The sequence below is a fragment of the Bombina bombina genome, chromosome 3 (assembly GCF_027579735.1).
Source record: "Bombina bombina isolate aBomBom1 chromosome 3, aBomBom1.pri, whole genome shotgun sequence".
In the NCBI taxonomy this organism is placed as follows: Eukaryota; Metazoa; Chordata; class Amphibia; order Anura; family Bombinatoridae; genus Bombina; species Bombina bombina.
In genome coordinates this window covers 1,202,852,548-1,202,880,467 of record NC_069501.1, presented here as the reverse complement: position 1 = coordinate 1,202,880,467, position 27,920 = coordinate 1,202,852,548, and the positions used below count along the sequence as shown (strand labels likewise).

Sequence of the window (27,920 nt, the reverse complement as noted above, 5' to 3'; positions counted from 1 at the left end):
ATGTGTTTAAAATTAAATGCTGTATCTGAATCATAAAATGTCAGTAAGTGACCAATGGAGTAGTACATTCTCTTTACGGGTCATGTCTGTTATAGGTTTGACTAAGGGAGAAAGGTTTTTAATAAATTTTCTATAGTAGTTGGCGAAGCCCAAAAAACGTTGAATAGACCGAAGACCAACTGGTCGAGGCCACTGCAGAAAACTTGTCAGGATCCATGGAGAACCCTGCAATGGCGATAACATAACCTAGGAAAGTTACTTGAGTCTGCTGGAACATTTCTCGAGTTTACAAAACAGGCAGTTCCCACGTTGTCTCTGAAGAACCCATGTAACATCAGAACGATGAGCCTCAAGTGTGGGTGAGTGTATGAGGATGTCATCTGAGTACACCACAACACACTGTTGCATCATATCTCGTAGGACATCATTAATAAATTCCTGAAAAACAGCAGGAGCATTACATAGGCCAAAGGGCTTTACAAGATATTCATAATGCCCGCTCCTGGTGTTAAATGCTGTTTTCCATTCGTGGCCCTCCTTGATCCTTGATGTACGCTCCTCTCAAATCAAGTTTAGAAAAGATCGTAGCTCCTTTGAGGCGGTCAAAGAGTTCCGTAATGAGCGGAATAGGGTATAGGGTAAGCATTCTTAATGGTAAGACGATTAAGACCCCTATAATCGATGCATGGTCTTAACTTGCCACCCTTTTTCTTCACAAAGAAGAAGCCAGCCCCTGCAGGATAGTAGGATTTGCAGATGATCCCCTGTGACAGAGCATCAGCAACATACTCCTCCATAGCACAATTCTCCGTAACAGACAGCGGGTAAACCCGGCCCCGAGGAGGAATGGCTCCAGGTTGCAGGTCTATGGCACAATCGTATGACCGGTGATGTGGCAACGTACCGGCACGCACCTTGACAAAAACATCTAGGAACTCTTGGTACTCCTCTGGCAATTGAGATACCGAAGAAGTGCACAAGAATTTGACTGGTTTCCGAAGACAAGTGGAAAAACATTGCGGAGACCATGACAAAATTTCGGATCTGCCCAGTCGAGACTGGGATTGTGCTTTTGGAGCTAGGAATAACCCAGAACAACCAGAAAATGTGGAGAGTTTATCACCTGGAACTTTAAGGTTTCAAAATGGAGAGCCCCAACAGCCATGGATTACGGAGCGGTTTTGTGAGTAATGAGTGTGGGCTGAAGGGGCCTGCCATCAATGGCCTCAATAGCAAGCGGAACGGACCAAGGCAATACAGGAATGGAGTGCTTTGATACAAAAGCACTGTCAATTAAATAGCCCGTAGCACCGGAGTCAACATGAGCCATGGTGACTATGGAGGAGTCCACCCAGGAAAGGACAACCGTGACAAAAGGTTTCTCCTTTAGCGGTTCCAGGGACAAGGATAAACGACCCAAGGTCTGCCCCCGACAGGACCTTAGGTGCGAGCATTTCCCGGCGGTGTAGGACAAGACTTAGAGCCCCTCCCTCCTCCTAAAGGCCCTCTCCATCACGGAGAGATGCGTGAATCAAAGCTGCATCAGCTCAGCAGTACCTGGTGACTCAGGACCAGAAGGCATGGGAGGAGAGGGAGGCATGAGTGGGAATGAACATGTAGAAGACAACGGAACAGGAGGCTTTCGCAAGCATGGCCTCTCTCTGAGTCTGATGTCAATTAGGATTAAAAAAAGACACCAATGCCTCGAGATCCTCTGGTAAATCTCTGGCAGCAACTTTGTCTTTAATCGCATTAGAGAGCCCATAATAGAAGGTGGCAACAAGGGCTTCATTGTTCCAACCTACTTCTGTGGCAAGCGTACGGAACCCAATGGCATACTGACCAACAGATCTCGTACCTTGCTGAATGGACCTGAGTCGTTTAGCAGCAGAGGAGGAGCGAGCCGGAACATCAAATGCCCTTCGAAAGGAGGCCACAAATTCAGGGTAATTTGAAATCACAGGTTTATTAGTCTTCCACAAGGGATTAGCCCAGGCAAGAGCTGTGTCAGAGAGTAACAAGATGAGAAATCCCACCTTAGCTCTGTCAGAGGGAAACACTTGAAGTTAATGTCCACCTGGTTCAAAAACCCTCTGCACTGAATAGGATCGCCTCCATGTCGCTGAGGTAGAGGTGCAGAACCGGACATGCTCCTGGTAGGACTAGGTGCAGCAGCGGAAACAGGAGCAGCCATAACTTGTGGGACACTCTGGTCCAAATGTGCAGTGTGAGTCAGCAAGGTTTACAGGGCTAGGGCAAATTGATCCAAGCGGTGATCCTGTTCATCCATCCTGGAAATGATGGTAGGTAAAGGTGGATTATTAGCACCATCAGGATTCATGGCCCTTGCGTAATGTCAGGGTGCCAGGAATCAGACTGAGACGAGCAAAAATAATCACACCTTTATTAATAACAAAAAATAATAAAAAGTCCACAAGTCAAACAACAAGCCAGGAGTTAAAGCCAGAGCTGGTAGTCAGACGAGCCGAGTCAGGAGCCAAAGCGAATAGTCAGATGAGCCGAGTCAGGAGCCAAAGCGAGTAGTCAGACGAGCCGGAATCAGGAACAAGGAGAATAGAAGAGTCAGGAACAAGCCAGGGATCAGGAACCAGGAGGGACGTCAGACAGCCAGATAATACACAGGAACTGGAACACAGGAACTCACAACACAGTCTGAGACAACGCAAGGGCAAAGCATACTGAACAGAGAACCCTTTAAATAATAAGTGATGACACAATTCTGAGACTGCAACCTGTCTCACACGGATGATGTACACCAGTCTGGCCATAAGAGTGCATGCAGGAAATGAGCAGCATCACACACTCTGCACCAGATTCAGCAAGAGAGGTGATTAAAATGGCTGCCAGCAGCACATGGCAAACAAAGCAGGGAAAACACCCTGACAGTATATTGCAGTTTTTTTATGTATACAATATAGCATTTTATATTACCATCTCAAAGGGCAAGATTAAAAGTAACGTGTTATGATTTTTTCGCGTGCGATGTGTTTTTTTTCGCAATCAGTGTCCATTGCGCAGGTATTACAAGTCTTTTAAAATCGCGATCGGGTGCGCGCATTCACTTTTACGCAACAATCCTTTCCACACTCGAAGAGCTGTAGTTAACAGTTTTCCGCAACATAAAAGTTTCACGAAACACTTCAAAAATACATTACAGTACACAGTTACACTCATATTAACACTGTCTAATAATAATAATCTGAAAAAAAATATTTCACACAAAAATTATAAGGGATAAAAGATACGAGATCTCGTTTGTTAGAAAAAAAAGCAGACAAAGGGATTTTACATTGACATACATACACATACATAGAGAAACATTTATATGTAACATGGGGGGTAAAGAAGGAACTAGGCAGACCAATCATATATTAATTATACTAATACTAAACCTCTAAGCAGGTAAATCCACAAGGGTAAGGTCTATATAAGACTATGGTTTAGACCCTTTATAATCATATAAACTATTATCAAGCAGAGAGTAAGGCACATACATACATGTGTCAAAAAAGACAGGGAATACAGCACTCTTTTAGATATAAGAAATGTATATATATATAGAAAGTATTTTATATATGTTAATCAGATTAGATATCACACTTCATAAGTGATTATATGTTGCAGCATTTAAGAATGGCATCAGACTCACTGAGTACACACAAACAATTTAATGTAAATTGTATATATTAAAGAAATAAGGAATAAACATCAATCCATACAGGAGTCTATTCCAATAAAGTGACCGGTCACAGTGATTATTAACACCAAGTGATAAAGACAAAGCGCTATTGTAACAGCTATCAAAATAAATGCCTAGGTGAGCAGCTGTACACCTAGACCCCCCAGAAAACTCCAAAGGGGTTAAACTAGGACAGATATGTGCGGGGATAACGGGCTGAAAAACACAATTTAGGCAAAGTACACAGGCATCATATAGTGGACTGCACAATGGAATGGTAAATGAGAAATAGAACTGAAAACACTACACCCCTACTTGCCCTAGGACCCCCTTGTAACACCCAAGGGATAAGTGGGAAGTATAGTACCTGGGGATCTAAGTATCTCAGTATTTATTCCCTGCATAAGCATTCGGTACAAGGAAATACATATCTCAGTAATAGAACACAGTATGACACCCTGCTTCTGAGGTGCTTTAGATACAGTTGTAGCACCCAGAATATGTTAAGAGGGCTTAATCCAATCTGGACTCCACATTTGAAAAGCACAGTCACTGTGTGAGCCGTTAAGCAAAACCACAGCTTCTCTTCCTCCTCTGTGTACTAACGGCAAATGCAGTTACTTTAATCAAGCTACTGTGTTTCATACAGGGGCAGGACATCCATGTCAAATCGCACCTCACCGGTGCAGCAAACGATCTATCCAGAGTTGTGTCCGGTATACACAAGATGCCAAAAAGTAGATCCTCGTATGTTTGCTCTGTTCCCGAACTTGGCGTCTCAGAGCTCCATCACTCTGAGAAAATAATCACGTGGCACGGCCAACCAATGACAACGCACGTTTCACCCCCTCTTAATAAAGTGGGACGGGGCTTCCTCAGGGCTGATTACGTATCCTCATTTGCACTATTTAAGTGCTCCTAGTTACTCAGCCCCTGGTTTGGGTGAAAATTCTAATTGGTAGGTTAAATTCTTTACATAAATTACATAACTTATTTATTTGTTTATGCTCATAGATACATTCTATCTACTGAAGTTCTAAGCCTTAGTAGTTGTGATACAAATTAACACAGTGAGTCTGTTTTTAACTCCATCAGATGAATTCAGCATTACAAAATTACAGAATTGAAGGCTATGAGTCTAGTGTGAGCTGCTGAGACTGGCTGACAATAGCTTCAGTCTTCTAAATTAATGCAGCAAATTATAGACTTCATATTTACACCTACACATAATTTATTGTTCTTTCTTTTTTTTTGTTCTTTAATGTTGAAATCAAGGATCGTGGTTAGAATAGCTCACACATCCTGTCTTTAATTTTTATTTTTATTAACTGCACTCATCTCAATAGTAAGAGCCTTCTCCAATATTTTAACTAGTTTGTTGAAATACACAGACAGGGTAGTTAGGAACCCAGGAAACATGCATAGTCCAATTTTTCATTTAGGCCAATGGGATTCAAGGTGGATAATCTATAGATCCACCTAGTTTCCTTTTGTAACAGGACTTTATCATTATTGCCCCCTCTATCATGAAGGATTTCCTTATCTATACCTACAAATCTTAGGCAGTCAGGATTGCTATTATGGAAAATAGCAAAATGTCTTGCGACACTGCTGGTTTGTGCATTTTGTTTGATATCATCCCTGTGTTCGGTGATCCTGTCCTTAAAAATTATTTTTTGTTTTGCCAACGTAATAGTAAGGACATGAACAGTGTAGCAAGTACACTACCCCCACAGTGTTGCAGTTAAAAAATTCCCTAATCTTATATGTCCTTCCATCTTTGACACTGAGTTGCTTTGTTTTTTCCATAAACTTGCAGGCTACACATCTTCCACATGGGAAGTTACCTACTGTCTTTTGACTCGAGAGCCAATCTGATAAAGGTGGTCTAGATACATATTTGCTTTTAACCAATTTATCTCTGAGGTTCTGTGCTTTTTTCGCTGTCAGGAGGGGGAACTCCCCTACCTCTATCTCTAAATCCTCATCGCTGGTAAGAACCTTCCAATGTCTATTGAAATTTTTTCTCAATACTTGCCAATGGCAATAAAATTTAGTTATGAGTCACATTCTGTTCGCAGGTTCTTTCTTATTTGAAAATAAAAGTTGATCCCTATCTGTTTTCCTGGCTTTATTTCAAGTGTCTGCTATTATTCTTCTGGGGTATCCTCTATCTAAAAAAAATGTCTCTGTTTTATCTGCATGGAACTCAAATTTAGATTTGTAAGAGCAATTCCTGCGTAACCGCAGGAATTGACCTATAGGTATACCTTTTTTGAGGTGTTTTGGGTGGTGACTTGAAGCTAATAGAAGGCTATTTGTCGCCGTGCTTTTACAATAGTCCCCTGTAGTAATTAGACCATTTTATTTTTTTAAATTAATATCCAAAAAGGATATTTCTTTACAGTCAAAGCTAAGCGTTAGTTTGATATTATATTGGTTTTCTTCAGATCTTGTATAAAGCCCTGCAGGAATTCAACAGGACCATCCCATATGAGGAACACATCATCCACATATCTTAACCAAAACAACACATGCTATTCATCAAGCTTGTTGGGGTAGACTTTATCCATTTCCCATGCTCCTAAGTGAAGAAGACAAGCATAGGTGGGGCACAAGTCGCCCCCATAGCTGTTCCCCTTATTTGTTCGTAAATTCTGGCATCAAAAGATTTTTTTTTTATTTTCCAATATAAATTTTAAAGCTTTGATTACAAAGTCAGTGTGGCTTTTAAATGTGCTCCCTCTACTATCCGAAAAATCTCTGCAGGCCCTTATACCTACATCATGCGGTATTGATTTATATGTATAGAGATATGTTTAACTATGGAGATAATGAAAATATTTCACATTACAATCTTATGCACATTAAAACTAGATTTTTAAGAAGAGATATTCGCATATAGATCTCAAGATATCTAGATATACTGTACATATATTCATATACATATTTTGCTATAAATAGATATATCAATCCAAAAATCATCACATATATAGAGAAATATTTATTTAGAAATAAATAGAAATAAATAGAACATATTCTGTTGTGAATTTTTTTTTGCAATATGAAATATTCGTTATGGGCTTTGAGGTGTTTTTTTTCTATTTTTCTCCTCTTGATAGACTTCTATGGGGAATACGTGAATGCGCACACGATTTCGCTGTTTGCATTACGCAGCTTAACATGCGTGTAAAATAACGCCTAGATTTAGAGTTCTGCGTTAGCCGTCAAAACCAGCGTTAAGGGGTCCTAACGCTGCTTTTTACCGCTCGCTGGTATTTAGAGTCAGCCAGGAAAAAGTCTAACGCTCACTTTCCAGCCGTGACTTTTCCATACCGCAGATCCCCTTACGCCAATTGCGTATCCTATCTTTTCAATGGGATCTTCCTAACGCCGGTATTTAGAGTCTTGGCTGAAGTGAGCGGTAGACCCTCTACCGACAAGACTCCAGCCGCAGAAAAAAGTCAGGAGTTAAGAGCTTTATGGGCTAACGCCGGTTTATAAAGCACTTAACTACTGTGCTCTAAAGTACACTAACACCCATAAACTACCTATGTACCCCTAAACCAAGGCCCCCCCACATCGCCGCCACTATAATAATTTTTTTTAACCACTAATCTGCCGACCGGACACCGCTGCCACCTACATTATCCCTATGTACCCCTAATCTGCTGCCCCTAACATCGCTGACACCTACATAATATTTATTAACCCCTAATCTGCCCCCCCCAATGTCGCCGCTACCTTACCTACACTTATTAACCCCTAATCTGCCGACCGGACCTCGCCGCCACTATAATAAATGTATTAACCCCTAAACCGCCTCACTCCCGCCTCGCAAATCCTATAATAAATTTTATTAACCCCTAATGTGCCGTCCCTAACATCTGCGACACCTAACTTCAAGTATTAACCACTAATCTTCCGACCGGACCTCGCCGCTACTCTAATAAATGTATTAACCCCTAAAGCTAAGTCTAACCATAACCCTAACACCCCCCTAAGTTAAATATAATTTTATTCTAACGAAATAAATTAAATATTATTTAAAAAATTAATCCTATTTAAAGCTAAATACTTACCTGTAAAATAAACCCTAATATAGCTACAATATAACTAATAATTACATTGTAGCTATTTTAGGATTTATATTTATTTTACAGGCAACTTTGTATTTATTTTAACCAGGTACAATAGCTATTAAATAGTTATTTACTATTTAATAGCTACCTAGTTAAAATAATTACAAAATTATCTGTAAAATAAATCCTAACCTAAGTTACAATTAAACCTAACACTACACTATCAATAAATTAATTAAATAAACTATCTACAATTACCTACAATTAAATCAACTACACTAAATTACAAAAAATAAAAAAAGATTACAAGAATTTTAAACTAATTACACCTACTCTAAGCCCCCTTAAAAAATAACAAAGCCCCCCAAAATAAAAAAATGCCCTACCCTAACCTAAAATAAAAAGTTAACAGCTCTATTACCTTACCAGTCCTTAAAAGTCTTCATCCAGGCGGCTTCTTCCATCCGGAGCGGAGCGGGTCCATCTTGAAGCAGCAGGCGCGGATCCATCCTCTTCTAACGACGTCCTAACACCGAATGAAGGTTCCTTTAAGGGACGTCATCCAAGATGGCGTCCCTCAAATTCCGACTGGCTGATAGGATTCTATCAGCCAATCGGAATTAAGGTAGGAAAAATCTGATTGGCTGATTGAATCAACCAATCAGATTCAAGTTCAATCGGATTGGCTGATCCAATCAGCCAATCAGATTGAGCTCGCATTCTATTGGCTATTGCGATCAGGTAGATTTTTCCTACCTTAATTCCGATTGGCTGATAGAATCCTATCAGCCAATCGGAATTCGAGGGACGCCATCTTGGATGATGTCCCTTAAAGGAACCTTCATTCAGTGTTAGGACGTCGTTAGAAGAGGATGGATCCGCGTCGGCTGCTTCAAGATGGACCCGCTCCGCTCCGGATGGAAGAAGATAGAAGATGCCGCCTGGATGAAGACTTCCGACTCTCTGGAGGACCTCTTCTGGCCGGATAGGATGAAGACTTCGGACCCTCTTCTGGACGGATCGGATGGTACCCGGCTGGGTGAAGACAAGGTAGGAAGATCTTCAGGGGTTTAGTGTTTTTTTTTTAGGGTTTTTTAAGGGTGGTTTGGGTGGGTTAGATTAGGGGTATGTGGGTGGTGGGTTGTAATGTTGGGGGGGGTATTGTATGTTTTTTTTTACAGGCAAAAGAGCTGATTTCTTTGGGGCATGCCCCGCAAAAAGCCCTTTTAAGGGCTGGTAAGGTAATAGAGCTGTTAACTTTTTATTTTAGATTAGGGTAGGGCATTTTTTTTATTTTGGGGGGCTTTGTTATTTTTTAAGGGGGCTTAGAGTAGGTGTAATTAGTTTAAAATTCTTGTAATTATTTTATTATTTTCTGTAATTTAGTGGTTTTTTTGTACTAGTTAATTTTTTTTTTTTTATTTTTTGTAATTTAGTGTTTGTTTGTTTTTGTAATTTAGTTTAGTTTATTTAATTGTAGGTAATTGTAGGTAGTTTATTTAATTAATTTATTGATAGTGTAGTGTTAGGTTTAATTGTAACTTAGGTTAGGATTTATTTTACAAGTAATTTTGTAATTATTTTAACTAGGTAGCTATAAATAGTAAATAACTATTTAATAGCTATTGTACCTGGTTAAAATAAATACAAAGTTGCCTGTAAAATAAATATAAATCCTAAAATAGCTACAATGTAGTTATTAGTTATATTGTAGCTATATTAGGGTTTATTTTACAGGTAAGTATTTAGCTTTAAATAGGATTATTTTTTTTTAATAATATTTAATTTATTTCGTTAGAATAAAATTATATTTAACTTAGGGGGTGTTAGGGTTAGGGTTAGACTTGGCTTTAGGGGTTAATACATTTATTAGAGTAGCGGCGAGGTCCGGTCGGAAGATTAGGGGTTAATACTTGAAGTTAGGTGTCGCAGATGTTAGGGAGGGCAGATTAGTGGTTAATACAATTTATTATAGGGTTTGCGAGGCGGGAGTGAGGCGGTTTAGGGGTTAATACATTTATTATAGTGGCGGCGAGGTCTGGTCGGCAGATTAGGGGTTAAAAAGTGTAGGTAAGGTAGCGGCGACGTTGAGGGGGGGGCAGATTAGGGGTTAATAATAATATGCAGGGGTCAGCGATAGCGGGGGCGGCAGATTAGGGGTTAATAAGTGTAAGGTTAGGGGTGTTTAAACTCGGGGAACATGTTAGAGTGTTAGGTGCAGACTTAGAAACTGTTTCCCCATAGGAAACAATGGGGCTGTGTTAGGAGCTGAACGCTGCTTTTTTGCAGGTGTTAGGTTTTTTTTTCAGCCCAAACTGCCCCATTGTTTCCTATGGGGAAATCGTGCACAAGCACGTTTTTCAAGCTAGCCGCTACCGTAAGCAACGCTGGTATTGAGAGTTGAAGTGGCGGTAAATATGCCTGTACGCTCCCTTTTTGGAGCCTAACGCAGCCCTTCAGAGAACTCTCAATACCAGCGTTATTTAAAAGGTGCGGGGGGGAAAAAACACGCGTAGCTAACGCACCCCTTTGGCCGCAAAACTCTAAATCTAGCCGTAAGTTATTTTGCAACTTGTAATACCTGTGCGATCCCAAATGCGAAAAAAGCCACAACATGCGATATGTTTTCGCAACTGATTTGCTGTGCGATTTGTAATCTTGCCCAAAGTGTTTAATGTCCATTTAGGGGAAATGGATGGAGGGGTTGGTGGTCAAACCTCTCGCTCTCAGCTCCCTTAAGCCCTAGAAACCTCAGAGACCCACACGCATGTTTTAAGCACAACATATTCTTTAACCCCTCTAACAGACCAACAAAAAGGCCTAGAGACCCCTTGTTTTAAAGCCCCTAAACCCTTCTTAAAGATAAAGCCCCTAGATATGTTTTAGTAGCCAGATGATCACTATGGTAATAGTGATCACCTAGTGTAACCAAATGTGCATTTATTTGCTCAGAAGCTCATGGGAGAATAACGAGAATAACCCCTTCTTTTTACTATAAGGTTTAGGGAAATAAAACACACACACACACTATTGTTTATAACTTTGTTTATTAAAAATTTAATTAAAAAATAAATTTTCCCCCAAATTTTTTGTTGCAGGTTTCTTACATAACATGAATTATACATAAAATAATGGTATATCTGCTGGGTCTCCTGAAAAGAAGATATATAATATGTGGGAGTTACTCACTGAAAAATGGCCTACAGTAGGGCCTAAATATGAGCAGCATCTAAAATCTGCAAAACAGCTCAAGGGTTGGAAATGGCTCAGCAGTTTTAACCCCTTAGCAACCACAACGTACCCTGTACATCGCTGGTAGCTAAGGGTTTTCTTGGTTATAATAGCACAGGTCCCGGCATATAACTAGAACGGCTAGCTTTGCCATGGGCGGCCGGAGGGGATTATTTAGTGTAAATCAGCAAAATAAATGTAATTTTAATCATACATTCACTGAAACACCATGAATTAAACTCAATTTTATTTATTGCAGAGATACAGCCTAGCCTTTCAAAAACGCAATCACTTTAACTTAGCCATTACAAAGAAAATTTGTTTAAAGTTCTAGTTCTCTTACATATATTGTGTTAAGATGACAATTATTCAACCGACTGAGAACATGTTTGCCCTACAAAAAAACAAGTGGGTCTTAAAACTACCTATTTATTGACCCAATGATCCAAAGTTCTACGCTCAAGCGAGATTATCTAAAGTTATCCATCACTGCTTTGAAGTCCAATGACAGCATGATTTAAAGGCACATTTTACACATTTAGCTGTGTATCTCACTAAGACCCTGATATTAAAAGATTCTCTAGCTTGGAGAGAAATTTTAGTTCAGACTTCACAAAGGCTGAACTCACTGAATTTTCAAAAGAAAAAGGACGGAACTCTCCAGCACTACGAGATCTCTCTAATTTATGTATGTGAAGCAGAGACAAGCCCAGTGCAATATAGCACTCCATGAAATGAGAGTTTTGTTATACTTTGTGCATTGTATTTTATATATTACTATTCATTTCAGATTGGTTCCTTACAGTATTATAGCATTTAAGCTTTTCACTTTCTTATTTGTATTTTAATACACACATTTTGATCTAACAGTGATTTTACACATTCTAATTATACTTTGAAAGTTTCTGTGTTACTCTAATTACTTAGGATCATACTTTGTATATTTATGTGCATCTTTTACAATTAAATTGCCCTTTTGTATTTTCTCCATTGTAAACCTACAAGTTTCAAAAAGTGGGAGGGACAGGGCAGTTCCCTGGGCTGAACATGGAAGTTCACAGGGTATGTCTGAAGCTCTCTCACAAGTCTTGTAAAATTTTCTAAGCATTTTAAACAAGCTGGTCTCACTGATTTGTTTTGCCAGCTGTATGCAGGTGAAGTTTGCTCAAAATTAACAATACACTTATTTTAACTAACAGAAAAGTAATATATACTAAAATATAGACAAAGCAAGTTAAATTATAATGAAAACATTTCAGTTTAATTTGGAATCGATGCAAACTGAGCCTTTAAAACAGCACCAGGGGTTCTCCAGTTACCTTCTCTCCCCCATGTGAAACCTTGTATCCCAGAGAGCTTTATTACTTTCTATGGAAGGCATCTCTCTGGGATTTCCAGGTTCCTCCCCTTTCTTAGAAAATTCAGTGCGTTCAGCCCCTGTCAGGTCAGCACTATAATCTCTCTCCAGAGAAAATGCTTAAATAAAAAAAGAGCCAAATGACACGAGCGGCCAAATTCTTCCACATTCGGAAGCATCAGAAACCTCCATAACATATCACCACTGTCACTCAAACCATGGAATATAAATTTGCATGCGCACCCAGTTTACCATCATATCACTGAAGAATAAAAAACATTTATTTTTGCAAAGCAACTATACTACAAATATACTTCTAATTGAATTAGAAAAACGCACTGATTTTTAATTTCCCTTTAATACATTTTCAGACTGTGCACCTTGCAGTGTACACATTATATACAAAAGATTGAAAACTTACCTCAGCAGTTGTAAGAAAAATATCTTCTGAAATGTGTCGGACTCCACAAGCGATGACACCCAGTGCAACTCCTGGAAATACATAGGCATTGTTACCTTGACCGGGGAAAAACGTCCGACCATTAGGAAGAGTAACTTTAGAGAATGGGCTTCCACTGGCAAATATACCTCGACCCTGAAACAATAATGCATTTTTTTTATTTATTTTTACTAAAAAGCTTTTGCAGACTCAGATAACCTAAAGAATTATATATATAGTCAATCATGTGTAGTGCACTGTATACAAGAAGATTAGAGGAGGAATATTATTTTATAAAAGATCTGATTGGATATTTATTTCATATAAAAAGAACACAGAATCGTTACAACTTGGATGCTACTTTTTTTCCCTCCTGTGCCTGAATCTCTCTTCAGATACTTCCTATTATTTTAACCCTTTACAGGCACTAGTTAATTCATCTCAAATGCTGCCATCTTATTCGGATATTCTTGCAACGTAGAGTGATGAACATTTACAGATCAGTGATGTTGCTGGACTTTTTCACAGCTGTATCGTGGGTTAGTACACACAATACAGAGAGGGAAGTTTACATTTATTTGCAGGTTTTAAACACAGTTTAAAAATTAGATAATGTATATATATATATATATATATATATATATATGTATGTATATATATATATATATATATATATATATATATATATATATATATATATATATATATATATATATATATATATAAAATAATATAAAGCTCCCGCTCTGTATCATGCACACTAACTCAAAGTGCCAAACAGCTAGCTGCAACAGGATAACTAATTAAAGGGATAGTCTAGTCAAAATTAAACTTTCATGATTCAGAAAGAGCAGGCAATTTTAAGCAACTTTCTAATTTACTCCTATTATCAAAGTTTCTTCATTCTCTTGGTATCTTTATTTGAAAAGGAAAGAATGTAAGATTAGGAGCTGGCCCATTTTTGGTTTAGCACCTGGGTAGTGCTTGCTGATTGGTGGCTACATTTAGACACCAATCAGCAAGCACTATCCAGGTGCTGGACCAAAAATGGGCCGGCTCCTAAGCTCACATTCTTGCTTTTTCAAATAAAGATACCAAGAGAACAAAGAAAAATTGATAATAGGATTAAAAGTTGCTTAAAATTGCATGCTCTTTCTGAATCTGAATGAAAGTTTGATTTAGACTTGACTATCCCTTTAACCCCCTGGATACAGAAAAGCTATATTTCACTATGTCACATTTTCATTTCACTATGACACTCAGCATATTTTATTTAGATTGAGTTACCTGGTACATTTAATGGTGGCACACAATTATTATATTTCTCTATTGTAAACTAGACTTTTGCACTATCTAGACACTTAATATAAGACATAAGGTACAAACACTTTTCTTTAGAAAAGTTGAATTTGGACAAATATCTAAACACACACACATGGACAAGCCATTGAGTAAATCCTGTCAGGATGAGAAACTACCAGTGGTGTTTCCAGAAATCTTATTATGGGGGGTACAAGCACTCCTGGGTTTAGTTGGGTGGTGTTACACATGTGGGACAGGGTAGGAGGAGCGGAACTTATGGGTGTTCCTTAGTCAGGGTCAGGGCTGGGGAGGTGGAGTCGCATGTGTTCTGAGGGCAGAACCAGGTAGTCCGGGAGTGTGGTTAGGCAGCTGTGGGAAGTAGCCTGTCTAAATGGCAGGAGGTAGTCATTTTTATCCTCCTCCTCAGTACAATAGAAGATTTGGCTCTATTACTCTAGAACCATCACTACATATAAAGCACATACAATAGAATTATGGTTTTGAGTAATATGGATTTATTTCATGAGACATAAATTAAAGGTATTTGGCTATGATACTTTGTGTCAGTAACAGATGAGTTTCTGTAACTATAACCATTTGCTTTGATACAATTTCATTTAGTAATGCAGCTTTAAAGGATCTAAACCTATGCTTGGTTATGCTTAAAACAAGTCTGCAAAGCATTTGTCTGTTTTTTTTGCTTGGTCCTTAAAGTATTTCTATGGCACCATTTACATACTTTATTGACAACTGCAGAAGATACAAACTCACTGATTTGTGCATATGTTTGAGTGACAGACAAAGGCATGGACAATGCACTGATCACTGATAATCACTGGGGGCATGTAAAGGTGCCAGTCTCAATGTGGAACACTTTTATATTTACATTTTAATATTGTTTTTTACACACAAATATCTTGTCAGCTTGTTTGAAAATTATATTCTAGGACTAAACAGCACCAACACAATTTAGAATACAATTTCTCTTTAATGGAAGATGAACAAAAAGGAAATAGCCTTCCAAGGTTACTCCATTTGAACTACAGATTGCTGCAAAGACAGAATTATATAAAAAGCTTGCCTCTGTCAGCTGATAGCAGTGCTCTGCAGTACATTCTGCTTTGCTGGTTGGGTTGCTAAGTGCAAATATAATTGGACGTTCATTAAAGGCAGCCATGTCCTTCAAAATTTGTTCTGTAAAAGCACCTCCGATAGCTGCTACACCTGAGAAAGAAGAAAATATTCACTTAATGGTATCAGCGAATAAAGTTTCTGTTTGTTCACTTATATCATATCCACCTGTAATATGTAGCATGTGCGCCAGAGAGGCAAATCTTATAAATGTCTTATAAATGCCAAACTAATGTTAAAGGTACACTAAACCCAATTTTTTCTTTTATGGTTCGGATAGAGCATGCAATTTTAAGCAACTTTCTAATTTATTACTTTAGTAATTTAAAAAAAAAAAAAGCAGGAATGGAAGCTTAGGAGCCGGCCCATTTTAGGTTCAGCACCGTGGGTAGCGCTTGCTGATTGGTGCCTACATTTAGCCACCAATCAGCAAGCGCTACTCAGGTGCTGAACCTAAAATAGACCAGCTCTTAAGCTTTTATTCCTGCTTTTCAAATAAAGATAGCAAGAGAACGAAGAATATTTGATATTAGGAGTAAATTAGAAACTTGCTTAAAATTGCATGCTCTTATTGAATCATGAAAGAAAAAATTTGAGTTTACTATCCCTTTAATGGACATGGGAAGGATTATCTAATTAAAGTAACATGGCAGAAATATTAATGAAAACTGGTTATTAATATATATATTTTTTTTTAAAAAAACATTTTTTATTGAGGTTGGTAGATATGGATACAGCAAATGATCAGTTTACACAAGAAAGATACATAGTCTTATTAGTCTATAAAAAGGAACAACAACATATGATGAGTTCTCATGTGTCATTCAATGTTATCTAACGAGTGAACTATAGACACAACACAAACACATAGGGGCATATGTATCAAGCTCCGAATGGAGCTTGATGCCCCGTGTTTCTGGCGAGCCTGCAGGCTCGCCAGAAACAGCAGTTATGAAGCAACGGTCACAAAGACCGCTGCTCCATAACCTGTCCGCCTGCTCTGAGGTTACTTTAAATAAGTAATAGGCTATGCCCTAAAGACCTCAGTAAAATGGCAATATATATATTTAAAGATGATGTTATAACCATAATGTACTTAACAATGTAGGAAGGCGTATAGTCTGTTTACTGCTAGGTAATGTCCCACATTATGTTGACATAGTCACTGTAATCCATCCCAGAGTTGAAACGCACAGCTGTTGATATTCTGTATTGTCAATATCCTTAAATGAGTAGACTTGATTAGGGGTGCTTTATTTGTGGACTTGGGGTCATAGGAACATATAGGTAGGTGCTACAACAAAAGGTAGTGGGTTATGATATCCCCTTGGTCAGACCGGGGGTTCCAAAAGGTGGGCAAAACAGGGATGGTGAGAAGCAAAAAGTAATGCAACTTAAACAGGTGTGAGGCATCTATACTCTCGTGAGAAGTTAGACTAAGGGTCCAGCAACATTGAAGGCTGTTTGCTATAGTACATACCAAAGTCACACAGAAGGCAGGCCAGGATTAACCTATTCCAGTTCTAAATGGAGGGAGCATGGGATCAATTATGTACACCAGTGTGTGGGGTAGTTTATTATACCTAGAGCAGGGTTCTTGAAATAGTATACTACAACCGTTTGCTCTCAGCTGTATTGCAACGAAGGATCTGTGAAAACTCCTGAAGGATGCTCAGGCTCCATGGGCTTTGAAGGACCGGTAGGACAATGATCATGTAACTCCATATCTCGAGCGTTCCCAATAACTTGTGTCATAAGGTCAGGGACCCCCTGCTTATTAATGATCATGCCCCCCTTGGCTGGATCTAAAGGGAAGGGCATGTGACTCACTGATGTGCTCCCGCAAGTATAGGCTAGTTCATCTAGTTCGTCTCCAGACATGTACCCCACTATTTGTGCGTCTTCTAGCCGTTCTTTGGTCCTAGTGAATGTCACAAGTGTAGGGCTTACCGGCACTTTGTGCACGCTTTTAACTATAGCTCTGAGGTCTTCAAATCCGGCGGTTAGCTTTCAATCTAGCTCCAGTAGTAGATTGCGGATAGCAACAGTAGTCTCCTCCATGTTCAAAGGGAGAAAGCAGGTAAGTAGTATACACTAGCTGCTCCTGTATCTTGGTGGGACTTAGTGTCAGTATTGTGTGGAGTCGTCTCCCTCAGAGTTACTGCTGCCTAAGTTTGAGTCAAGATGGCGCCGCAACTTTTCTTTTGCAGGTCTCTCTAATCGCCATCATTGCAATTTGAACTCCGGGCTATCTCCCAAACCTCCTAGAAGACTGAATCAGTCCCCATACCGGTATTGCATTCGGCTCATGTGTGATAGCTGTAGCTTCAGAGTACTGTGTAATCACTGATTCAAGGTCTTGTTAGCGCGTTTTAGAATGTCGCCCCAGGCCTTAGGCACGTCACCTCCTGATGAGTCCTAGAGTGCAAACTAGCTTCCAAGACGGCAAGATATGCAAGATATGACTGTCTACCACATCTGTACAATTTTTAAGCACTTTTCAGAGTGGTTATCTGCGAAATTCTCTATTATAAACAGCAAAATATACAGAGCTCCTCTCTTGTGCGACTGGTCTGCATGTCAGTTGGCTCCGCCCCCCCTGGTTATTAATATTTTAAATGGTAAATCAAGTAGGTAACAATTTCGCTAAGTATTTTGAATTATGGATTAGAAGAGCAAACCAATATGTCATTTAAAATACTTTTTCTATTATTCTCTGGAATAGTGTGACCAGATCTGAGGGAAAAAGGGACATTTTATTGTCAACACACAACATACTTAAAACAAAAAGGATGAATTATTAGATTAGGTTCTGGTTTAGCATTTCAGACCATTTATCTTAAATTAAATAATGCATGAAACTAATAGCTGCCACTTTTAGCACTGTTATTAATTAGCAACTTCATATGCGACACTGCTGAAAACTTACAGATAACACCATATACCGGCCATAATCAACTGTAATTACTACAGTAACTAGGGATTTTTTTAGTTGGTTAGGCAGAAGACCCCATTTATTTATGACCCTTTTTATTGTATATTTTGAAAGGTGCTTATTCTACCTTTGCAGGGGTTAAACGCACAGATGAACAGACTTGGTAGTACTAAAATGACCTGCTCAAATGAACTGCAACATGCAATGTGTGCACCATAATGTCCCTTTAGGTCTGGAACTTATATGGCTAAAAATGTCTAACTTCTTACTGAAACAATTGTTTTGTGTGTGAGATACTACCCTTCATGAGAGAATATTATAAGTAAAATTATAATTAAACTGTTCAAACAGATGCAACATGGAAATATAAATATTCTATTAGACTATCATATATAAAGAGCTATATACATAACCTGGAATTAAATGCACAATAATTTAGTTGATTTCTTACCTATAATTGCTGAAGGCTTCAAGATGCGTACAGCTTCCTCTAAGGTTTTCACATTTGGATGATCTTGAGCAAACATTTCTTTTTCATGATTCAGATTTCCCCTTCCCTACAATAACAAAGCAAAAATATCAGCCTGTTGTCTGGATATCTCTAAACATGTGGTTGGAACTTGTGTGATTTATTCTTTACACTGTGAGACTCAGTGAAATTATATGAGCAGAGGTCTGCTCCTCATGGGCACATCTTAAAATCTACATAATGAGCAGTATTGCTCCTTATAGGTATCATCTTCGATTCTACATAATGAGCAGAGGTCTGCTCCTCATAGGCATATCTTTAAATCTACATAATGAGCAGAGGTCTGCTCCTCATAGGCATATCTTCAAATCTACATAATGAGCAGAGGTCTGCTCCTCATAGGCATAGCTTCAAATCTACATAATGAGCAGAATTGCTCCTCATAGGCATAGCTTAAAATCTACATAAAAAGCAATATTGCTTCTTATATGTATCATCTTCAAATCTACATCATGAGCAGAGGTCTACTCCTCATAGGCATAGCTTCAAATCTATAAAATGAGCAGAATTGCTCCTCATAGGCATAGCTTCAAATCTACATAAAAAAAGAAATATTGCTCCTTATATGTATCATCTTTAAATCTATATAATGAGTAGAGGTCTGCTCCTCATAGGCACATCTTCAAATCTACATAATGAGCAGTATTGCCCCTCATAGGTATCCTCCTCAAACCTATATAATGAGCAGAGGTTTGTTCCTTGTAGGTATCATCTTATATCTTCTTATTATATAAGAGACCCTTACGGGTGATTAGCCGCGCTTTACAAGTACCCAATACATACATACATATAGATGTAAAGATTATACCTATGAGCAGCAAGGCTCTGCTCCTTCAGGTATCATCTTCAACCCTACATAATAAAGAGAGACTTGCACCTTGCACTTGTCATCTTCAAATCTTCATGATGAGCAGAAGTTGGTTCCCCATAGGTATCATGTTCAAATCTACATAATGAGCAGAAGTTTTCTCCTCATAGTTATCATGTTCAAATACACATAATGAGCAGAGACTTGCTCCTCATGGATATCATCTTTAAATCTATATAATAAGCAGAGACTTGCTCCTTGGAGGTATCATCTTCAAATGTCCATAATGAGCAGAACTTTGCTTCTCCTAGGGGTCATCTTCAAATCAACAACACAAGCAGAGCTTTGCTCCTTATTGCTATCATTTTTAAATCTACTGCACTGTTTCCAGGGTACACTATACTTTAATACCACTATTGTATATATAGCGATTGGTAAACCTGTTCTTGTTTACAATTATTAGTGATTTGTAGAACTATTTTGGTTGTACTATATGGCTAGTAGTGAAGAGGCCGATAAACAAAACAATATTTTCAAATTACAATTATCCCTTTGCTTTAATTCTCTTTTTGTGTGAAAACGAAATACAACATATCTATAACAGCCTATTAAAAATAGAAAATCTTAATAAATACCTAGTTAGAACAGTGTTTCAAAGAAAGTGGGTGGCACATTCAAATGAGACATATCTAGAGCCTATCCTGTATTTTGCAGGACAGTTTTGGTTTGTGATTTCTCCTAATGCTTTACATATTCTATTAATATTTTCATTTTTCAAAGTAAAGCGGAGGGTATTTTAACCACTCCCACCATGCCAACCGACCCCATCCCAGAGCATCTGCCCACATTAGATCATGACTCCACTACCTGTCTCCCTTCCAGGTGTATCAAATAAGAATATTTAAAGGTATACCTAGTGTACCCACTGTTTGATGTCATAATCATTTCTATAAATATATATGGAACTTATTTTCTATGCCTTTACAAAGCATGGGCAGAATAGTTCTCTCTTTTCTTTATTGTATGATAAAATCCGTTCGGGTAATCTTAACTCTGATTCTAGAGAAGTCAAGAGCAGCTTTTCCTTCCATGGGATGCCACTGTATGGATCATTATGAAACAATTTGTAGTAAATCTGAGCTTGCTAAAATAACAAACATATGATTTATTTTAATCATTATTAAAAAGCCTTTAACATTTTTACACAGTTGTATTACTGTTTCTTGGGATTTTAATTCAAAACTTGTAGATATACTGTATGTGGGATATTACAAATTCTTTAGCTAATATCCTATTTGTACTTCACTTTTTCTGAGTGTGTATTTCTTGCTAATCTGTCTCTATTTTATTAAATTTGTATAACAAGATTTTTTTTTTTGTAAATTAATTGCATCTTTAATTATTCTGGATTTTTTTTTTCTGTCTTTGTGAGTTTACAATGGTGACGTAATTTAGCGTAATGATGTTGTTCCCACAAAATAATAAAAAATAATACTTTGATTTAGTCATCTTGAAGTGCTCTCTTGCTACTACAGGAACATATTATAACCCTTAGGATTTGCAAACAAGACTAGACAGATATGTTATGACTATAAGGCATTGCACTTTCAGAAACAGACAATAAAAGTATTCATCATAGCATTTAGTCATAGATGGTCTATGCTTTATTCTTTACATAAATAAAAAAACAATATATAACAAATTCAAAGTTCAGAAACGCGTTGAATCAAAAATGACAAGTGTATTTAACATTAAAAGGTTTAAAAATGAGCTTTGTATAATTGTTTATTTTATTAGTATTCTAAGGTGATATGCTCACTGAAAACAAATAGAAGACTTGATTCACTGAACGCCATTTATGTAGTATTTAAAAAAAAAAAAAAAAAAATATGGATAATTATAAGTGCATTTTGGGTTTCATCTCAAACCCCCACAATATACAATATTTTCATAGCCATTTAAAAGGACATTCTAAAGGGAAATGTATGCTCTAATTTGTTAGCGTGTGTTCATTTTTGCACTAGTGTTGCTTGAAAAATATATGTTTAACCCTAGGAGATTAGTGGCTACAAGTGTATGCTATAATTTACTATCTAGCTGTGTCCTACTCAAGGAGCTGAAATGTGCTGTGGCTCTAGCTCTGTATTAAAGGGATAGGAAAGTCAAAATTAAACTTGCCTGATTCAGATAGAGCACGTCATTTTAAGACACTTTTAAATTCACATCTATTTTCAAATTTGCTTTGTTCTCTTGGTTTCCCTTGTTGAAAAAGAATACACACATATCCTACACTAATGAGGGACGGATTTAAAGCCCAGGTGCCTGTAGGCACTAAAAGCTGAAGTGCCCCCCCTTCTGCATATTACATACACATCTCTGCATATTACACCCAGTGCCAAAAATGTATATTACACACATCTCTGCATATTACACCCAGTGCTATCGATGTATATAACACACATCTCTGCATATTACACCCAGTGCTATCAATGTATATTATACACATCTCTGCATATTAAACCCAGTGCCATAAATGTATATTACACACATCTCTGTATATTACACCCAGTGCCATCAATGTATATTACACACATCTCTGCATATTACATACACATCTCTGCATATTACACCCAGTGCCATAAATGTATATTACACACATCTCTGCATATTGCACCCAGTGCTATCAATGTATATAACACACATCTCTGCATATTACACCCAGTGCTATCAATGTATATTACACACATCTCTGCATATTAAACCCAGTGCCATAAATGTGTATTACACACATCTCTGCATATTACACCCAGTGCTATCAATGTATATTACACACATCTCTGCATATTACACCCAGTGCTATCAATGTATATTACACACATCTCTGCATTTTACACCCAGTGCCATAAATGCGTATTACACACATCTCTGCATATTACACCCAGTGCTATCAATGTATATTACACACATCTCTGCATATTACACCCAGTGCTATCAATGTATATTACACACATCTCTGCATATTACACCCAGTGCCATCAATGTATATTACACACATCTCTGCATATTACACCCAGTGCCATCAATGTATATTACACACATCTCTGCATATTACACCCAGTGCCACCAATGTATATTACACACATCTCTGCATATTACACCCAGTGCCATCAATGTATATTACACACATCTCTGCATATTACACCCAGTGCTATCAATGTATATTACACACATCTCTGCATATTACACCCAGTGCCATCAATGTATATTACACACATCTCTGCATATTACACCCAGTGCTATCAATGTATATTACACACATTTCTGCATATTACACCCAGTGCTATCAATGTATATTACACACATCTCTGCATATTACACCCAGTGCCATCAATGTATATTACACACATCTCTGCATATTACACCCAGTGCCATCAATGTATATTACACACATCTCTGCATATTACACCCAGTGCCATCAATGAATATTACACACATCTCTGCATATTACACCCAGTGCTATCAATGTATATTACACACATCTCTGCATGTTACACCCAGTGCCATCAATGTATATTACACACATCTCTGCATATTACACCCAGTGCTATCAATGTATATTACACACATCTCTGCATATTACACCCACTGCCATCAATGTATATTACACACATCTCTGCATATTACACCCAGTGCCATCAATGTATATTACACACATCTCTGCATATTACACCCAGTGCCATCAATGTATATTACACACATCTCTGCATATTACACCCAGTGCTATCAATGTATATTACACACATCTCTGCATATTACACCCAGTGCCATCAATGTATATTACACACATCTCTGCATATAACACACAGTGCCATGTCTTTATATAACACACACCTCTGTATATAACACCCAGTGCCATTTCTGTATATTACACACATATCTGCATATTACACCCAGTGCCATCTCTGTATATTTCACAAATCTCTGCATTTAACACACAGTACCATCCCTGCATATAACATAAAACCTCTGTATATTACACCCAGTGCCATTTCTGTATATTACACACCCCTCTGCATATCTGCATATTACACCCAGTGCCATTTCTGTATGTTACACAAATCTCTGCATATAACACACAGTACCATCCCTGAATATAACACAAAACTTCTGTATATTACACCCAGTGCCATTTCTGTAAATTACACACATCTCTGCATATTACACCCATTGCCATCTCTGTATATTACACAAATCTCTGTATATTACACCCAGTGTCATCCCTGCATATAACACACATCACTGTATAATACACACATCATCGCGCATTGGCTCCACAGAAACTCTGCCCCTGCACTGTGCCATCTCCTTACATCAACCATCCACAGTTTGCCCAGGTAGGTGCCATATTGTCCCCTCTCACCTGTGTGTCCTTGCAGTGGGAACCATTACCACAGACAATGCTCGTCTATCTGGGGTTTGGGGGCAGATACAGGGAGAGGCCTTTAGAGCCGGGAGCTATCAGTATGACAGTATGGGCAAGGGCGGGAGCAAACCTCTGATTACACAGCGGTATCATGACTTATGCACCTGTCTGTCACCCCTGACTAGCACATGCCCTATGCCCCTTGTTACCCCTCTACTGACACGTGCCTGACCTTAACAAAGATGGCCACCACGCATGCACAGTGCTGTTATTTCACTGCCGGCAGCCATCTTAGTTAAGGTTACCAGTATTTATAATAGGTAGAGAGAGACTGGCACCCCTCTATGGAGGGCGCCAGTAGGCACATGCCTACTATGCCTTATTATAAATCCAGCCCTGACACTAGTGAGAGCTAGCTGCTGATTGGTGCCCAAACATAGTTATCTCTTGTGATTGGCTAACTGTCCCTTTAAACCGCTTTGCAGGGGTCAAAACATAGTTAGAAGGGACAATAGTGCAAAAATAAAATGGTTTAATGAATTAGTGTATTTTACATCTATACTAGAACTTTCCTTTAAGATTCAAACTTGCATATTCTTTAGTATATAATTGCTTTTATTTGCGGTGTGTAATCATTACTACTATGGGATATATTTATGTAAGTGTGAGCAGACATGATACAATGTAGCGTTTCATGTCCGTTGCACATCGATAAATGCAGAGAGCATACGCTGTCGGCATTTATCATTGCACCAGCAGTTATTGTGAACTGCTTTTGCAATGCCGCCCCCTGCAGATTCGCAGCCAATTGGCCGCTAGCAGGGGGTGTCAATCAGCCCAATCGTATAGGATTGGGCGGATTGATGTCCGCAGACTCAGAGCAGGCGGACAAGTTATGGACCGCTGCTTCATTACTTCTGTTTCCGGTGAGCCTTAAGGCTCGCCGGAAACAAGGAACATCAAGCTCCATACTGAGCTTGATAAATTTGACCCCTATGTCACTTTAAGTGGAGTCAGTGGTCGATGAAAAAATGGTGTGTGTTTGGGGGTCAATCATATGTAAATATAAGAATATATAGGGTGAATATAGGTTTAATGCTTGTCTGTATGTTATTAATGGAAATGTGGATGCAGAAGGTTAAAGGGGGGAGCTGTGGACTCTTTCCATCAGAAGAAAAGGAAATGATCAGGTAAGCATAATTTATGTTTTTCTTCTTAAATGAAAAGTGTCCACAGCTGCATTCATTACTTTTTAAAAAAAAATACCCAAGCTATAGAGGACACTGAATGCCAAGACAGGAGGGTACAATAGGCGGCCCATACTGAGGGCACCAGGCCTGAACCTCTACCCAATAAAAAAACGTCCAAAGCTGAAAAGCCCCAAAAGATACTGACTCGCAGTCAATCCAGAAGCCAAACTAGAGACCTCAAACGGAATCGACTGAGCCAACAGTCATCAAGGAGACAACATCGCCCAACAGACGGTCCCACACCACTCACCCCCCACAAATGAAGGGGACACCAGCCGAAAACCCCCAAGGGGACAAGGCAAAGGAGAACCTGAGGAAACCAAAAGGTCCTCTAATACAAAAAGAACATATCCAAGAGTGAGCCCAGCTCACAGAGACCCAAAGGGGCCTAAACAGGGAAAGGAGGCCACGCCTATACCAAGCGAAACCCGGGATAAGACCGGGCACAGAGACAGAACTGACGTCTCGCCAACATCCTGCAAGCATGGAATGCAACTGAAGAGGCAAAGTCCTCCCAGTGTCTGACCATAGAATACCAAAGCATTCGACCATGAAAAAGTGTGTAATACACCCAGGTGAAAAACCCCAAGTTTGAGAACACAGAGTCCATAACAGGACAACACAGAGTCCATAACAGGACGACACAGGGGTACTTGCGAAGAAGAAGCAGCAGTGAAGCAAGAAACAGACTGCAAAAGCAACCCCCAGACAGAGGGCACGCTCCAGGCAACCTAAGTTGCTGGACTTACACACAGGTCCCTAAAAAGGGGAACACAAAACTTCAATCGAGGCCCCCCAAGAAGAGAATACCCTCAGACCCGAAGGAAGAGTAAACCCTCTTCTGAAATCAATGGAGTAAGTAGAAAGGAAAAACTATACCATAGCAGACTGAGCTAACAGGATACACTCAACAAGGCTCACACATCCAGAGGAGGCTGCGTCCGAACGCAGTGCCTTAGACCGCTCGCCCATCCTGACCTACAGACCAACACCCAGCTGGACCAACCCAGCCTCAGGAATCCAAGACAGGGAACAAAAGAATCCTGAAACAGCTACAGGAATGAGGCGTAAGGATAGCACAGCCATCCCCACAGAGTACAAGTACAACCCAACTCTGAAAACAGACAGCAAGGCCATAGACCTAAGGATCTATCAAAATATAGGCTCAATAAGTCTGACTTGGAGCCAGCAAGACCCCAGGGGGAACCCATCCCACCTTTCCGCCTCCCATCCAGGAGAAGCCCCAAGCAAGGACTCTATCTCCATAGGGAGGAGAATATCCTCTAAAGCAAAGGGATGATGCCAGAAGGGCAACAATTGTACTCAAGGCCTAAAATCACCGGCTAATGGGAAGAGAAATTCCCAACACAGATGTCCTAGAAAAGGACCCCCCTACAAGTAGCTTGCCAAGCAGAGGCACAGCCAACCCATTCACCTGCAGAGCAAGGAATCCACGGGAACACTGGCAAGCTGACCAGGGGGATGCAACCCTAAGGCACACCAGAAATTGGACATCCAATGCCAGCAGCTGGGTATGAACCAACAACCCTTGAGGCGCAAGCCATACAGCTAACCAAGAGATGATGGTGGCAAAGAGTAAAAAATACTCCATAAACAGGTTAGGTAGATGGACCAAGGACATAGCCCAAGTTCCCACTACCGTCGAACACCCTGACCAGCCCTGAGATCCAAGATTCCAAAACCAAAGACTGGGTCAGGAAAAAAGCCACGCAAAGCTTCAGCAACTGGAAGTCTCAGGGAGAAAAACAGTTCAGGCAAACCTTACCCTAGAACTAAACACCCCAGCTGGCCAAAAAGCCAGGCACAAGGGATACGGATGCATATCCAGAGAATCCGGATAGCGAGAAGAACTCAAAAGCCCCGACCAAAGGAAGGAACCACCCCTAGCTAAAGTCCCACGGTCCAAGGAGCAAGGCTAGAAGCCGTATGAAGATACTTCTCAGAGCCCCAGAACAACCAAGGGATACCTCGAGGTACAAAAAATCCTACTAGCAGGACTAGTCTCCCAATCACCTCCGCACAAGCAGAGGACACACGGAAGAGAAAGGCACTAAGCCTTCCCAGCTACAGAAAACTTGAGCTAAACAAAGTCCCCACAGGGAACAACCGTCACCCAGAAACACAGATCCCTAAAAGGAGATCCAACTCACCTGGAGACAATGGATGAAGACCCAAAGGTCTCTTATAACTCAGACAGACAGTACACGTCCAAGAGTAAGAGCTGTATCTAGATATACTATAAACAGCTTACGCGTACACCTGCAAGATGTCAAGAGCTGCAACTGGTTTCAAACTGCAAACCTTCCACATGCTAGACAGCTATCCTGTACAAGCTGTTGGATCAAGCCCAAAAGGACAAATCCAGAGGCCTAAAAATGAAGGCCAAAACCGCTCAACTGCGGTAAGGGGTGTTAAGCCCTCCAACCCTCCACTACATGGTGGAGGAAAACTCTAAGTTCTGATGAAATAAGATGTCAGATAGAATGACGCAGCGGAAAAACTCCCCTGCCCGGCCATCTATGACTGAAAGCTATAAGAACTGAAACAATGCTTCCCACCTCACGGACCCACAGGTCCTCTCGAATGCTTAGTTGAACATGAAAAACAATGATAACCTGAGCACTTGGCGCTTCTACCGAATCAGCCGAGCAGAACAGTCGCAAGACCGAACAACCCAACAGGACCAGCCTGCACCTAGGGTCCTAACCGGCA

At 39.4% G+C, this 27,920-nt stretch overlaps 1 protein-coding gene across 3 annotated transcripts in view; it reads right to left on the bottom strand.

Annotated features, from left to right (window-relative positions):
- ME3 (malic enzyme 3) overlaps nucleotides 1-27,920 on the bottom strand; it is a 439,608-nt gene that overhangs the window by 8,686 nt on the left and 403,002 nt on the right. For all 3 annotated transcript variants that reach the window (XM_053708640.1, XM_053708639.1, XM_053708641.1), the window contains exons 11-13: nucleotides 18,629-18,734; nucleotides 15,193-15,335; nucleotides 12,792-12,965 (exon numbers count right to left, since the gene is read on the bottom strand). In XM_053708640.1, coding sequence (XP_053564615.1) covers nucleotides 12,792-12,965; nucleotides 15,193-15,335; nucleotides 18,629-18,734 — 423 coding nt within the window. The remainder of the gene's footprint in view (nucleotides 1-12,791; nucleotides 12,966-15,192; nucleotides 15,336-18,628; nucleotides 18,735-27,920) is intronic.